The sequence below is a fragment of the Pezoporus wallicus genome, unplaced genomic scaffold, assembly GCF_028554395.1.
Source record: "Pezoporus wallicus isolate ANWC-B61680 ecotype Strahan unplaced genomic scaffold, APGP_CSIRO_Pwel_v1 scaffold_2584, whole genome shotgun sequence".
NCBI classification, from domain to species: domain Eukaryota; kingdom Metazoa; phylum Chordata; class Aves; order Psittaciformes; family Psittacidae; genus Pezoporus; species Pezoporus wallicus.
The window spans coordinates 6,068,549-6,082,064 of record NW_026642851.1 but is presented as its reverse complement, the minus strand read 5'-3'; the positions used below and the strand labels follow the sequence as shown (position 1 = coordinate 6,082,064).

The following is a 13,516-nucleotide window of genomic DNA, read 5'->3' as shown; positions in this document are numbered from 1 at the left end:
TATTTGTTGCTTTTTTTTTTTTCAATCAGAACCCAGTGAATGAAATGGAAACTACTGTCAGATACATTTGATAGGATTTTATTTTAATTTTCAATTAGGCTGTAATTTCTGGATAGAGTGAACACAAAGGAGCTCAGTAACAGAATAGCCAGTGACCAGGGAGCCTGGAGTGCAGGAGGTCTTTCCTCTGTTAACAAAAATTGCCACCAGACTTGTAATGGAGTATTTCATTTTTTATGTAGATTATATTGACAGTGGCAGTTGTACACAAGAGAAGTTACTCATGGTTGCTGTCAGTCATTGTTAAATTAGCAATAGTAATTACATTCTGAACACCTTTTTTCTTCTCTCTGGCTTGTTCTCTTTCAGGCCGTTACTGTGGCAGTACTATACCACATCCTGTCACTTCTTTTGGTAATGCTTTGGTGGTGAACTTCATCTCCAATGACAACAATGTTGCTGCCAGCGGTTTCCATGCCACCTATGCTGCATCGTCATCATGTAAGTCCACATGACAGATGTTGCTAGCTTATGCCTCTGACTTTTAAGGAAAAGAACAGATCCTGTATCACTTTGTCTCTCTGACATACCCTTTTTGAAAATCCTCTGTTGCCCTTCCTCTTTTTGGCCAAGGTCTCAGCAAGCATGTCAACAAGCTAAAGAACAAGACAACAGAGAAATGCTTTCTTGATTAGCAAATGCTCTGGTTCTGCCAAGGTAGTTTTTTTTAATGTCATCCTTCTCAAGCCTCTGCTGTCTCCTTCTTCTTGCAGCCTGTGGGGGTGCTTTCCACATGGACAGAGGAGCTTTCAACAGTCCTGGCTATCCCGAACCATATCCACTCAACACCGAGTGTGTCTGGAGGATTCTCAGTTCCCCTGGCAACCGGCTCCAGCTGTCCTTCATGTAAAAGCATTGCCAGGGGTTATTATTCAGCTCTTTAACAGACCTGAAGGAAGGGTTCTCTATGTTTATTAGGAAATGTGATCACCAGATGATAAAGCTGGAACATGTTTTTAGAGTAACTTGGAAAGAGAACACAGCAGTGGTTAGTGGCAGCTTGCAATCGGTGTTCTCCTATGTTAGTCATTGCTTATACTAAGACATATACAGCATTATATAAATAGGCAGTTTATTGTTTGAGCAACACAGGATGTTGAAGAAGCCAGTTCTCACTCACTTCTGAACAAGCAGAAATTTAGCATTTCTCTGCCTTTGTAAAGAAAAGAAAATTCCTACTGTTTCCCTAATTACTGAATTCATTGTAGTATTTATTATATAGCTGAGTAATACAGAGGACCAAGATACTCCACAGATTCTAGGGTTAAAATTGATATGAAACTCTTCAAAACTTCTCCAGCAATTACATCAGTGGAGGCACAAGAGGGGCCAAGAAAGTATCTGAAGGAATTTTGTTTCCCCTTCAGCAAAGTAACTTTCCTTTGAAGACTTACAGGAAAAGTTACACGTGATCCACAGAACAATGTGGACTCCTTTAGCAGGGTCGTGAAGTTGTTCTTTAACCGTGATGTGGATTTCTGAGCCTCTCTGTTTCCGGGCATCTAACAGTGGCTGCTGCCAAGAAGTAGAGCACTGACCCTTTGCAGTCAGCTAATCAAGAAAGAGCAAGAAAAGAAAAGTAATTCTGAAACCTGCATTTACATTTAATCAGAACAAAAGGAAAATTTGCCCAGTAACATGCTGACTGCACAAGGTGCAATTTGTGAGGTACGGACTGATTCACTAACGCCATAAAAAGGACATTCTGTTCCTCCTTTTACTCACCAAAGCAGAGAAAAAGTACTACAGCCTGAAAGCATTTTCCAAGATATTTGCTACAAAATAATGAATAACTGCTTCTCAGAATCAAAACAGAAATCTAGTGTGAGGCAGAAACTCAGTGGAACATGTACTCAGTTATATGAAGTGACACTGAGTAAATGTAAACTCTTTTTCTTCAGTTACACATAGCTGAAAGGCAAGCTGAAAATATGGGAAAGTATGGCATAATTGTGTTAGAGAGCAATATTTATTTTATTTCATTTAATATCAGGAGTTTATAAAGTTTTGTTGGCATGAGGCATTCATTTTCTTCAGCTCAGTCTGAACAGAAACGCCTGTCTTGCAATTTGAGGGTTAGCTTTAAATTAGATTGAAGGATATCCAGATGAGTGGTTGAAATCATTTCACAGCATGTGTATGCTGAACACATATGGCTATATTCAGGACTGGAAGGGAGGAGCTGTTACCAGAAAATTAGAAAACACAAATATCTGGGGCATTGGTTAGAAGAGATACTCTCTGGAATCTTTACTGTATGTTCACAGCCTTCTTCTGAAAAGTACGTTGGATTGGATCAAAGCACTTCACTTAGAATAACAGATCATGGTTTTTAGAATATATTTATCATTCAGCTTAGTGTAATAACTGCAAATTTATAATTTGATTACTAAATCCTGTTCCTTTTCTAAGGTAAAAATTGATTTAGAAGAGTTCATAGCAAACATTATTATTATTTTGCACACCCCGCTATGTGAAACTCAGGCCAAAGAAACAGTAATATTTCACAGATCTGGAGTAACCCCTAAGGGATTTCTGAGCTCTGAGGTATTAACTAGAAATTAATGTAGGCTTTTGGCAATTGTTTTCTCACCAGAGAGTGTACTGAAATCTGTATCTGCAGTACTACCAGGTGATGAGAGTGACTTCCCTCTACTGGAGGGGTTTGCTGCTGCCATCTTAACTGTTGCAGCAGGATATCAGCTTCAGGGGGATTAGTGGCTTGGTAGGGCAAACTCTGAGGCATGTGCCAGTTGTATGCCTGCTAATGTTCTTCTACTGCTCTTGAAACAGAGCGTTTCAGGTGGAAGATAGTAGTGGCTGCACCAAAGATTATGTGGAGATTCGTGAAGGGAATGATACAGGCAGGCTGGTAGGACGATTCTGTGGGAACTTCTTGCCTTCAAATTATACGTCTGTCATTGGACACGTCCTGTGGGTCAAATTTGTCTCGGACAGCTCAGGCACTGACACTGGCTTCAGGGCCACATTCTCTCACTGTAAGTAAATGTTATTTAACTGAAAACTAATCTGTTGTAACACTTTTGAAACAATATAGAAAAGTGATCATTTGTTCCTGTAAAATCTATTAGATGTTTGTTGATGTTCGTAAGGCTGTAAATTCACCTAAAAAATATTCTGCGACATGTCTGCTGAATGTAAAGGGATGATCCAAAACACGTAAGACCAGAACTCATGTGCATGTATGTTAAGTATAACATAACCAGAAGAATTCAGTGTGACGTTCTATCTTTTTAAATTGTCGTAACAGACAGTATTTATTCAGATTGATCGTATTTCCTTTCCAAACGCAGAAAGTTTCACGGATTATATAAAATGTCCTCTATTTCATTGTCTGCTTTCTAACAGTTTATCACCTGGTTTTCAGATTCTTCCTTCAGCAATATTGGGCTGTGAAGATGCAAGAAAGAGCTATATACTAAAAACTTCTATGGCATCCCTAGTTTACCAGTAGCCTGTTAGAGTTAAAAATATCCCACCATATGTCTTTGCTACCTGTGAGTGAGGAATGGTATTTGATTTTTATGTTTCCATTTCTTAGACAATTGACGAATTAAGAAAAAAACCCATTTAGTTCCCAGTGTTTCATTTTGCTTTTGAAGTGCAACTCCATTTTCTTTCAAGTGTATTTTCCAGTTTGGATCTAGATGCCAACAATCAGGAAGCAGAGCTAGAAGAAAAGCAAACAGTGCCAGCTCATAGATACAAAATTTCAAGGGATCATTGCGAAGTCAGTCTGACTTGCTGCATGAGCAGACTGCTGAAGCTAAATATCCACAAGCTAACAACAAGAAAATAATTAGATATGCATCCTAGGACTGTCCGAGGCACAACTCTATGCCTCACAGTGCTGTCTAATCCTAAATAAATAGTCAGATCAGCCAAAATGGAAGATGTATTCCAGGCTGGGCCCTGGTTCTTCTTTTGATCCATGTGAATTAGAAGCATTAGTTGTCTCTGTCTTGTTTTTCAGTGTATGAAAATGACATTGTGGGAAACAGTGGACAAATAGCTTCACCACAGTGGCCCAGAAGTTACCCTCACAATTCTAATTACCAGTGGAGAATAAGTGTTAATGCTTCACAAGTTATCCATGGCCACATCCGGCAGATGGACATTGAAAACCACGGCAGATGCCAGTATGACAAGCTAAAGGTGATTTCATTGTGAGAAGTTACATTATTTCAATTAACTTCAATAAAAATAATGGCTAGAGAAACCTATGAGAGGAATGGAAGAATTTCCAAGGATCCGGTGTGGCTTACTGCTTTTGCTGTGTCATCTTTTCAATAATTATTATCTATAGAAGGGTCGCATGCCCTTTATCTCCCTAACAGATATTTCCAATCTGTAAATTTGAAGCTTATTTGATATTTCCAATCTGTAAGTTTGAAACTTAAGTCCATGATGGTACAATCCTGAATATTCAAATCAAAGAATTTCAGGTCAGATGCCAGGTTGAACTTTGCTCTGTGCTGATCCAGTTGGGGACAACAGTGATAATAACATCTCAGTGCCTTTAAAAATAAGTTTCTTTTAAAATCCTACACGGAACAATCCTTTACTTGCACCTTCTTTGATCTCTACATCAGTAATTTGCTGTTTGCCATAGGAAAGTACCTCTTTGGTTGTTTTTTCTGTACCCTTCTGTAATACAGTCTAGCTTTTTTTACCAGGCTAAAAAATACAGTGCATGTGGTGCTAACCAAAATGGAACAATAGAGGGAACAAGTTGTTTCTGAATTTAGCTAAACATAAATGCCTAGTTAAATAAGGTAAATACCTTCTTCTCTTTCTTTTTTTTTTTATTAACCAGCTGATATTTAACTTATAAAAACTTATAAAATTTAAAATATGTGTTCATCGGGGAAGGAAAAAAAAACCAAAACCAAAAAACAACCAAAAACCAAAAGCAATGCCCTTTTTTTTTTTTTCCCTGGAAATCGTATTGCTTTTTCCTCAGCAAGGAACAAGTTTGTATCAGTGGACTTCTTTAATGTGGGATGCCAGTCCATGTCCCCAAAGAGCAGCTCTGTAATGGGGAATGAGCTGAATTTGATGACTTCCATTAAGATCCTGCCTCTTCTGAAAGCATCACAATTAAAAAAAGTATATAATGGAAAGGGAGATTTTGTTCCTTTTGTTCTGAGACGTTGCTCTCTAACTGGAATTTGTTGAATGATCCCTCAGTCATTTAAGGAGAGTAATTTTCTCCTTGGAAACTTGCTGAGTATGGGCTGGTTTAAAATCTGCCTGTGTGAAGAATGGCACTGTTGTCCTTTCTGCAGGTTTATGATGGGCCCACCATCCATTATTATCCTATTGCAACATACTGTGGCGAGGACCCTGCTTCTTTTGCATCCTCTGGCAGTTCAATGACAATCCAGTTCCAGTCAGATTCGTCTGTGGCTGGAAAAGGCTTTCTTCTGGACTGGTATGCAGCGGATGCTTCTGCTGTTACACGCACCATTGCTAGAGGTGGGTTTTCAGTTGTTTATGTGTTAAAAGTGATACAGCCAGTGATATTCTGAGCTTTACTTAAACTCCAAACCAACATCCCCACAAAAGAAAACCCTTTTCTTTTGGTGAAGGGGAAAGCTTTCACTGACATTTTAATTAAGCATCTTAATAGCTTTTAAAAACAATGTATAGAGACTCTCAGATATACTGTTTTACAGAGATTAAAAATAAGCATGTTGCTAAAAAGGCTTTTTTCTTTACACAGGTATTTCATGAAAGCTAAACAGTTTATACGCTTTCATGAAGAAGTATCCCTCCTGCAATACCATTCTTAAATCACTGGCCATTGTGGTATAGAATCATTGAACGGTTTGGCTTGCAAGGGACTATGGGCAAGAGACCTTTCACTAGACTAGGTGTATAATTGGTTATATGGGCACCATTCCTTTCTGATATGCAATCTGCGTTAAACTGTGTTAGATGCTCTTTGGTCTTTTGCTAGATATTCCTACTGGTAAAATAGGTCACATCATTGCTGCGCCAGGTAGCACAGGAACATCCTTATAGCTCAGGATTTTCAGGTTTTGTATTCCCAGTCCAAACTGAAGTTGAAGAAACGCATTCCTGTGACTACAGACACATCCTCACTGTGCCCCCATTGTGATTAATTATAGGACTGTCATCTTATATGATATGAGGGAGTGTTCATTTTAAAAAGAAGATGCTTTCATTTTTGTCTTCTTGTATGTGACAGGTGCATGCGGAGGGGCTGTAACAGCTGAAGAGACACCTTCATTCCTCTTCTCACCGGGCTGGCCCATGAATTATAGAAATTCTGCTGACTGTGTGTGGCTTATCAGAGCTCCTGCATCCACCGTAGAGTTCAGCATCCTGGCCCTCGACATAGAATCTCACAGCTCATGCAACTATGACAAACTTATTATCCGAGATGGTCAGTAGCTGATCTTGCCCTGCCCCATCTACACGTGATAGATACCCAAGGTCCCAATACCTGTAATTTTCATATCCCTTGAGCTTAAGCAATCTAGATAGCAGTGACAACATGCTCTAAATCAGTATCCTTCTTCTGTGCTGTGACATTTTCTAGTTAAAATAAAGTAGCAAGGTCTAGCCAAGTCTAGCAAAATACATGGTGATCTACGGTCTATACAAACATTTCTCAGTCTGGAAGAAGTTAAAGATTTTGAAAAACACCTACTTGAAAGTGTGTGTCACAGCAACCAATAGGCAGATGTGAACTGATTTGATTTTAACACTAATGTGTTCTTTTGATCTCAGGCGACACCAGTCTTTCTCCAGTGCTGGCTACTCTGTGTGGACGAGAACCTCCTGGGCCAATAAGATCATCTGGAGAGGCAATGTTCATCCACTTCACATCAGATGCAAGTGTTACTGGAGCTGGATTTAATGCCTCTTATCAGAAAAGTAAGATTTGTTTTTCTTATCCCCCAGATAAATGTCTGCCATGCTGCTAACAATGGGGTAAGGAAAGAAAAGACTTTGGCATTTTTAACAGCTGTCTACAGTCTATTTGATTAATCGCATGGACCAATTATTCACATTTCATGAATATGCATGATAAATGTCTGACTTTGCAAAGGTAAAATTTGCTATTTTACCAGGAATGTAATACAACAAAGCATGATTCAACCAGGCCGGTCACTTTTCAGAAGTAGGAAAAGTGTACGTGTAAGTTTATAACAGCTGAGCTGAAGGGTGAAATAATGCCCAGCTAAAAGAGAGAAATGAATGACTCAAAGCACAGACGCAAAACAGGGAGAAATGCAGAAAGCTATGTAAGTTCCAGCAGGAATGTCAGCAATTTCAGTGGCACTCCTCCCACATGCACCCAGGGATGATAACAGATTCCTGAATGGGCTGAGGCTCCAAGGAAGGTGCTAGGGTTACAATAGGTAGCCAAGGGAAGTTTTTCTGACTTGCAGCCTGTGTAGGTGACAGAAGTTTGGTCCGTGGATAGAAGCAATGTACTCAATAGTATAACAATATGCTCATACCATGGGAGGTCCTTGGCATAGCTGCCTGCTCACTCATCTGTTAAGTCTCTGAGAACTCAGTCTCACTTGTCAGGATGTTTGGTGTGTGTCATCTTGCAAGCTACTAGATTATGTTTGGGAAATCATTCATTGTGTGCATTGCTGTGTGCCCCTCTACTCTTCATACACTTGCTTCAGCATTTGCTTTTACCCATTTACATCTTCCTTTTAGGAGACAGGGTTTTTCTTTAAATAAATATGGGAATAGTTGGTGCTAATATTTTTTTCTTTGCTTCAACTCATTTTTCTAAGGTTGCGGAGGCTATTTACATACAGGCAGGGGTGTGATAACATCCCCCAACTACCCTCAAGACTATGCTCCTAATCTGAATTGTTCCTGGCATGTAGAGGTAACCTCTGGATTTACTATTGCCGTCCATTTCGAACAGCCTTTCCAGGTTAAGAGTGAAGATACCTCCTGCAGCCTTGGAGATTATGTAGAGGTGAGGTTATTGGCTAGCTCACCAAATCCTCAAAGCTATTAAAGCCACTGAATCTTGTAGATTTCACTGTCAGAAAGGCAGCCCAGGTTGTCAGGTGGTGGGAATACCAAAGAGAAATACCACAGATATTATTTCTCTCTCTCTCTCTTTTATATTGCTGTGCCTTAAATAATCAGTAGGTTATTGTCCACATACACACACCCTGGCTGGAAGCTGTAAGATGGTATGTGCTCAAAGTTTACATTCCACGGCTGTTTGCCTGAGTAACATTAGTGATTTCTCTTCTTCTAGCTGAGGAATGGGTTAGATAATGCTGCCCCACCTTTGGTGTCTGGAAGAGGGAATGGGCGGTTTTGTGGAAGCAGCCCCATCTCTACCATGTATACCACAGACAATCAGCTCTTTGTTCACTTCGTTTCTGACAGCAGCAATGAGGGTCAAGGATTCAAACTGAAATATGAGGCTAAAAGTCTAGGTAAGTCTAGGAAATAAAAAATCCTGCTGCTCAATAGATACAGCTTGGAGCTTGTCCTCTTAGAGGAGGCTCTTGTTGTAAGTCTCAACTCTGGTAAAATCAGATGTCTGCAAGATTGTCCTGTTTCCTTCTAAAGAGAGAAAGATAGCTCTAGATGACCTGGGGATATTAAAGTTAAAACCCCCCCAAACTTATGGGAAACCCTTTAGCAGGGGAGTAGTAGCTATAGTTAGGAAGAGATGTTCAAAATTCATACATGAAAGAAAAATAAAACAAAACACATACCTGACAACAAGAATATTATTTTGAACATACAGTACACAGTGCAAGTGCTAAATGATGCCAGGAATGATTTAGGCTAGTGCGTCTAGAAAGGTGGCAACAGTTCTCACAAGTTGTACTCTCAGCTGAGAAAATAACATTCCCTGCCAGAGCTAACATTTTTGAAAGAATGAAAAAGATGGAGACTCAGGTTCTAGCAATAAATCAGGGTTTGCAGTTATTCCACTGTACTCATGACACATGCTGCTTGGGACACTAGGAGATCTCCTGTTAAACACAACTGAGGCCACCTGTCAATCTACTCAAATCCTTAAATGCTTGTTTTCTGCCAACTTTTCCAACAAAGAACCAGTCTTAGCATTACTGTCAGGGATTCATGAAGGGAATAAGTGAAGCCATACAATAGCATTTCTACCACTTCGATTTATGAATCTGGACTAAAACCCTGTATTGCTAGAACCCAGTATTGCTAGAACACAGTGGGGGGTCTTGACAGAAAGGTTCTGGTCAAAATAAAGGTATTTCTGTGGGATAAAGGACCTGAAGAAATCCTCATGTTTGCTCTGACTGGCATTCCTCACGCATTCGTTATTGTCTCAAACAGAGATTTCAGGTTTTGGAAAGCAGAAGTGGGAAATGATTCACAGAAGTATTGATGGGCTTGACTTGCAGGCTTTCTGGCTCTTGGGAATTGGGGTAGGAACAAGGCAAGAAATATGTTTCCTGCTTGGTTTAGAAGCAATCCAAGGAAGAACTAACAGGTGTTGAATCTGGGGCCCTGAACGTTTGAAAATGAGGAGGGCTAGGTAAGCTGGAGCACAGGAATATAGTATTCTACTGTATTAAAATGTTTTCCTATAGTAAGCAGTCAAATGCATTTGGTTTTGATATAACTATATGACACCAGAAAGAAACTATGTTGGAATATAGAGATAACTCATGTAGTTGATGCCTCCCACATTTCCTTAACATGTGCTTTTTATTGGTGATCTTTTCTTTCCCAGCTTGTGGAGGGAATATTTATATCAATGATTTCAACCCCAGTGGATATACATCCTCCCCCAACTATCCAAGCAATTATCCTCCACATGCTGACTGTGTCTGGACCATAAGTGCTCCTAATGGACATGCAGTAGAGCTGCAGTTTGAAGATCAGTTTTACATCGAACCTTCACCGAAGTATACATCCACATTATTTTGCCTGTGTTTCTTCAGAGAATCCATTCTTTCCCTTTTAATTTCTCTAATTTCCCCCAGAGTGCACTTCCAGATTTACAATCAAAAGTGGTTAGGAAATTTTTGAGAGAGATCACTGAATCTATCAGGCCACTGGCATACATTCTTAGGACTTTGCAGATACTTTGGGTCTTTATATGCCCACCTAAGTAAGACCCCATGTTTGGATTTTAATTCCCTTCATGTGTCTTATATCTGTTCCTTAATTCAATAGTCATCACTGAGATTTAATAGGGAATATCTGCTGAATTTGAATGCTGCCCAAACCAGTAGTTTAATGATGGTCACAATTACTCTTAACAGTGCTGTTCATAACCCTCCCCAGGACTTGCTTCTGTCAGATCTGATCTGATCATAGATTGGGCTTGGAATCAATCATCTTTCTTCATCCTTCTAGCATTTCTTTTGATTCAAACATTACATAACTAACATGGATTATGAACTTCTTGATTCTGTCCTGGTCACGCTGAATGGAAAGTGATCTAAATCACTACAGCTTCCTAGCTTTATGCACATACTGAGATGATTTCAAACTATTACCGCCATACATTGAACCGAAAATCTCTCCTCTTCCAGCTGCAGTTCCAGTTACCTAGAACTACGTAATGGTGCTGACTCCACTGCCCCCGTCATTGCCAGGCTCTGTGGAGATTTGATGCCAGGCTTACAGAGATCCTCAGGAGCTGTAATGTACCTGAGGTTCAGGTCTGACAACAGTGCCACACATGTGGGATTCACTGCCAAATACTCCATTGGTAATGCTTGCATTTATCAATTTCTGATTTTAGAGGAGATTTTGGTCTGAAGTGTTAGGCTTTTGTAATAGGGCTTAAATCATGCCTATAAGGTAGACTGACAGATACATGCCTCTTTCAGTTAGTGTTAGAGCTAAGTCATCAGAATCATCATATGGGTTAGCATCAGCGTGTTGTGCACCTAGGAACAGGTGAAAATTAGAGAAATAGAAATAGGAAAGTGCTCATAGGTCTGCAGCAGTGGAAACAACAACTGAATAACCTCTTGTCAATGGCAATTATCAAAGGGGCAGTACAAAAAAAAGCCAACATGGATGAAGTAATGTAACATGGTTTGATTTTCAGCATGTAAACTTAGTGTCACTTTCATGAGCAGGATCCTGAAGGGGAATGCAAAGATTAGCTGAGAGCTGGTAGGAGAAGAACAAATCAGGAGCTTCTCTATGTAAATGTAAATAACAATGTTGCTAGACAAATGGGGCAACACAACAGTGGGCTGAAAAAGAAATGAACGGTGAGAACCATTATTTGCCAGCTGGGAAAAGAAATAACTTTCTGGGAAAGGAAAATTATTTGCTCTCAAACTGAAAAAAAACGAAACCAAAACGAAACAAACCAGGATTAGAAAGCACTAGCAAAGCTTTAAAATGAAATAATGTTGTCTTTGATCAGATTCAGAAATATGCTACCTTTTTATTTTGATAATGTTAATAATCTTCAAAGAATAGCAGCTGTTATGTTCGTATCACTCATATAGGAAATTCAAGGACTTAATTTCTCAAAGGCAAAGTAGTGGGCTGTATTGCTTTACAAAGTTTTTTGCTGATTGTGTTAGATCTCAAGCACTTAAGCCAAAATAGTGTACTATTATATTTCTGAATGTGAAAACTTAAGCAATTTGCATGAGAACAGTATTAGTATACAAAGCCATAGCCACAGTTTATATTTATCCATAACACATTTACTGTATCTCAGCTGTATGCCAGTCATCTTGGAACAAATCACAAATCACTCCGCAGACAGCATGAACACAACTGTGCCACAAAAAGATTGTAACTAGTAGACACACAGAATGCACTGTAAAATCCACTAGATTCCACCTGGGCATATTATTTGATGTAAGCCTTAGTATTGTGAACTTATGTTTGTAGGTACCACAGAGAAATGAGTTTTCCGAGAGAAAATTAAAATAAAATAGCTGCTTCCTGAATCTTGCAGTGATCACTTACCAAGCACTGCACACAGTGGAATGTGAACAGGAAGGGGCTACATGAAAGAGGCATCTGAACCATAGCTGGGGACTCAAACCAGCAACCAACTTTTGTCAGTCGTAAAAGACTTAGATTCACATTTAGCAAACCAAATTTCTTTGTAATTATCTGATACCTCTTTCCAAGATTTTCTGGTAAACATGAACATGGGTAGAGATTAGATATAGACCTTGAAATCTGTAAGTTTTCAAATTAATAATAGATATGACAGAGAGGAAGGGATGCTTCCAATAGTAAGGGCTGTGCAGGGAAAAAAAAAAATATCTGAACTAGGACTGGTTGATTTAGAAGGAAAATATAGAAGACTTTTAACTGGAACACAATTCCTGGTTTATTACCACAGGTAGAAAATGAGTCCATTGTGCTTTAGTTTTAAGTCTTGTTTAGAGGAAAATAATCCTTCTGAGGTCCTTCAGTCAGCCAAACAATGTTCTTCCTTTTGCAGCTCCCTGTGGCGGGACTGTGATAGGACAAACCGGCATCATTGAAAGCATAGGGTATCCTGAGCTTCATTATCAAGACAACCTGCTGTGTGAATGGTTTCTGCAGGGTCCCAGGGGCCACTATCTTACCATCAGACTAGAAGACCTAGATATTCAACACTCTTCCAACTGCACAAATGACTTTGTGGAGATCCGAGAATACAATGCTTCTGGTGAGAGAATTATTTCAGTGTTTGTCTTTCCTTTCATAGTACTACTGCAAAACCTCACCAGAGTTCCTGAAAACATTTCCCTTTGAGTACAAAGTAAGCCTTTTCAATGTACAGTATTTGCTTCTGACTGCCTTGCTTGCTGAAGAAAAATGAGGCAAACAAACCCCTTCTGTTTCCCAGCAATAACTTGATTTTACTCCTGCCTGTCTGGCTTAATAGAAAAGTGATCCCTCTATATAAATATAACATGTTAATATAAAATTGTCTTTCTATATGTGATTTTTGCAGGAAATTTGTTGGGCAGGTACTGTGGTAATACTCTTCCTGATGCTGTGGACACCTCTGACACTTTTGCTTATATCAAGTTTGTCACTGATGGATCAGTCAATGCCCGAGGATTCAGACTGCGCTTTGATTCCAGTACTGAAGGTTGGCTTTGTAAGGTTGCAAGTTACTTTCAGGAAGCAACATACACCATAATTGCACTAATATGGCATATATTGTAGATCACTTTTTCTTGGAGTGGTATTTGCTCTTAAATTTAAATTCTGGGATATGTATGGAGCTCTCTGATCACTACTTAGCTGAGCTGAAATGCTGAGAAGCGAGCAGCCTCCCACTATAATTGATGTTGTTGTCAGTGGTAGGTCTCACACAAAAAGCATGCTCTTCCACACCTTTTCTCTCCAGCAATCAGTCCAGAGATGTCCTACCATCCCTCCCCACATCCTTCTTGATGAGGAGGAAGGTAGAGAAACCCTGTAGTTTTCCTTGATGATATTC

General features: G+C 39.4%; 1 protein-coding gene across 2 annotated transcripts in view; it reads left to right on the top strand.

Annotated features, from left to right (window-relative positions):
* Nucleotides 1-13,516, top strand: part of CUBN (cubilin) — a 142,036-nt gene that overhangs the window by 85,262 nt on the left and 43,258 nt on the right. For both annotated transcript variants that reach the window (XM_057432738.1, XM_057432737.1), the window contains exons 35-47: nucleotides 370-501; nucleotides 774-906; nucleotides 2,854-3,059; nucleotides 4,055-4,236; nucleotides 5,370-5,559; nucleotides 6,296-6,493; nucleotides 6,841-6,987; nucleotides 7,869-8,059; nucleotides 8,351-8,534; nucleotides 9,821-9,995; nucleotides 10,629-10,807; nucleotides 12,524-12,733; nucleotides 13,022-13,162. In XM_057432738.1, the coding sequence (XP_057288721.1) occupies nucleotides 370-501; nucleotides 774-906; nucleotides 2,854-3,059; nucleotides 4,055-4,236; nucleotides 5,370-5,559; nucleotides 6,296-6,493; nucleotides 6,841-6,987; nucleotides 7,869-8,059; nucleotides 8,351-8,534; nucleotides 9,821-9,995; nucleotides 10,629-10,807; nucleotides 12,524-12,733; nucleotides 13,022-13,162 (2,268 nt within the window). The remainder of the gene's footprint in view (nucleotides 1-369; nucleotides 502-773; nucleotides 907-2,853; nucleotides 3,060-4,054; nucleotides 4,237-5,369; nucleotides 5,560-6,295; nucleotides 6,494-6,840; nucleotides 6,988-7,868; nucleotides 8,060-8,350; nucleotides 8,535-9,820; nucleotides 9,996-10,628; nucleotides 10,808-12,523; nucleotides 12,734-13,021; nucleotides 13,163-13,516) is intronic.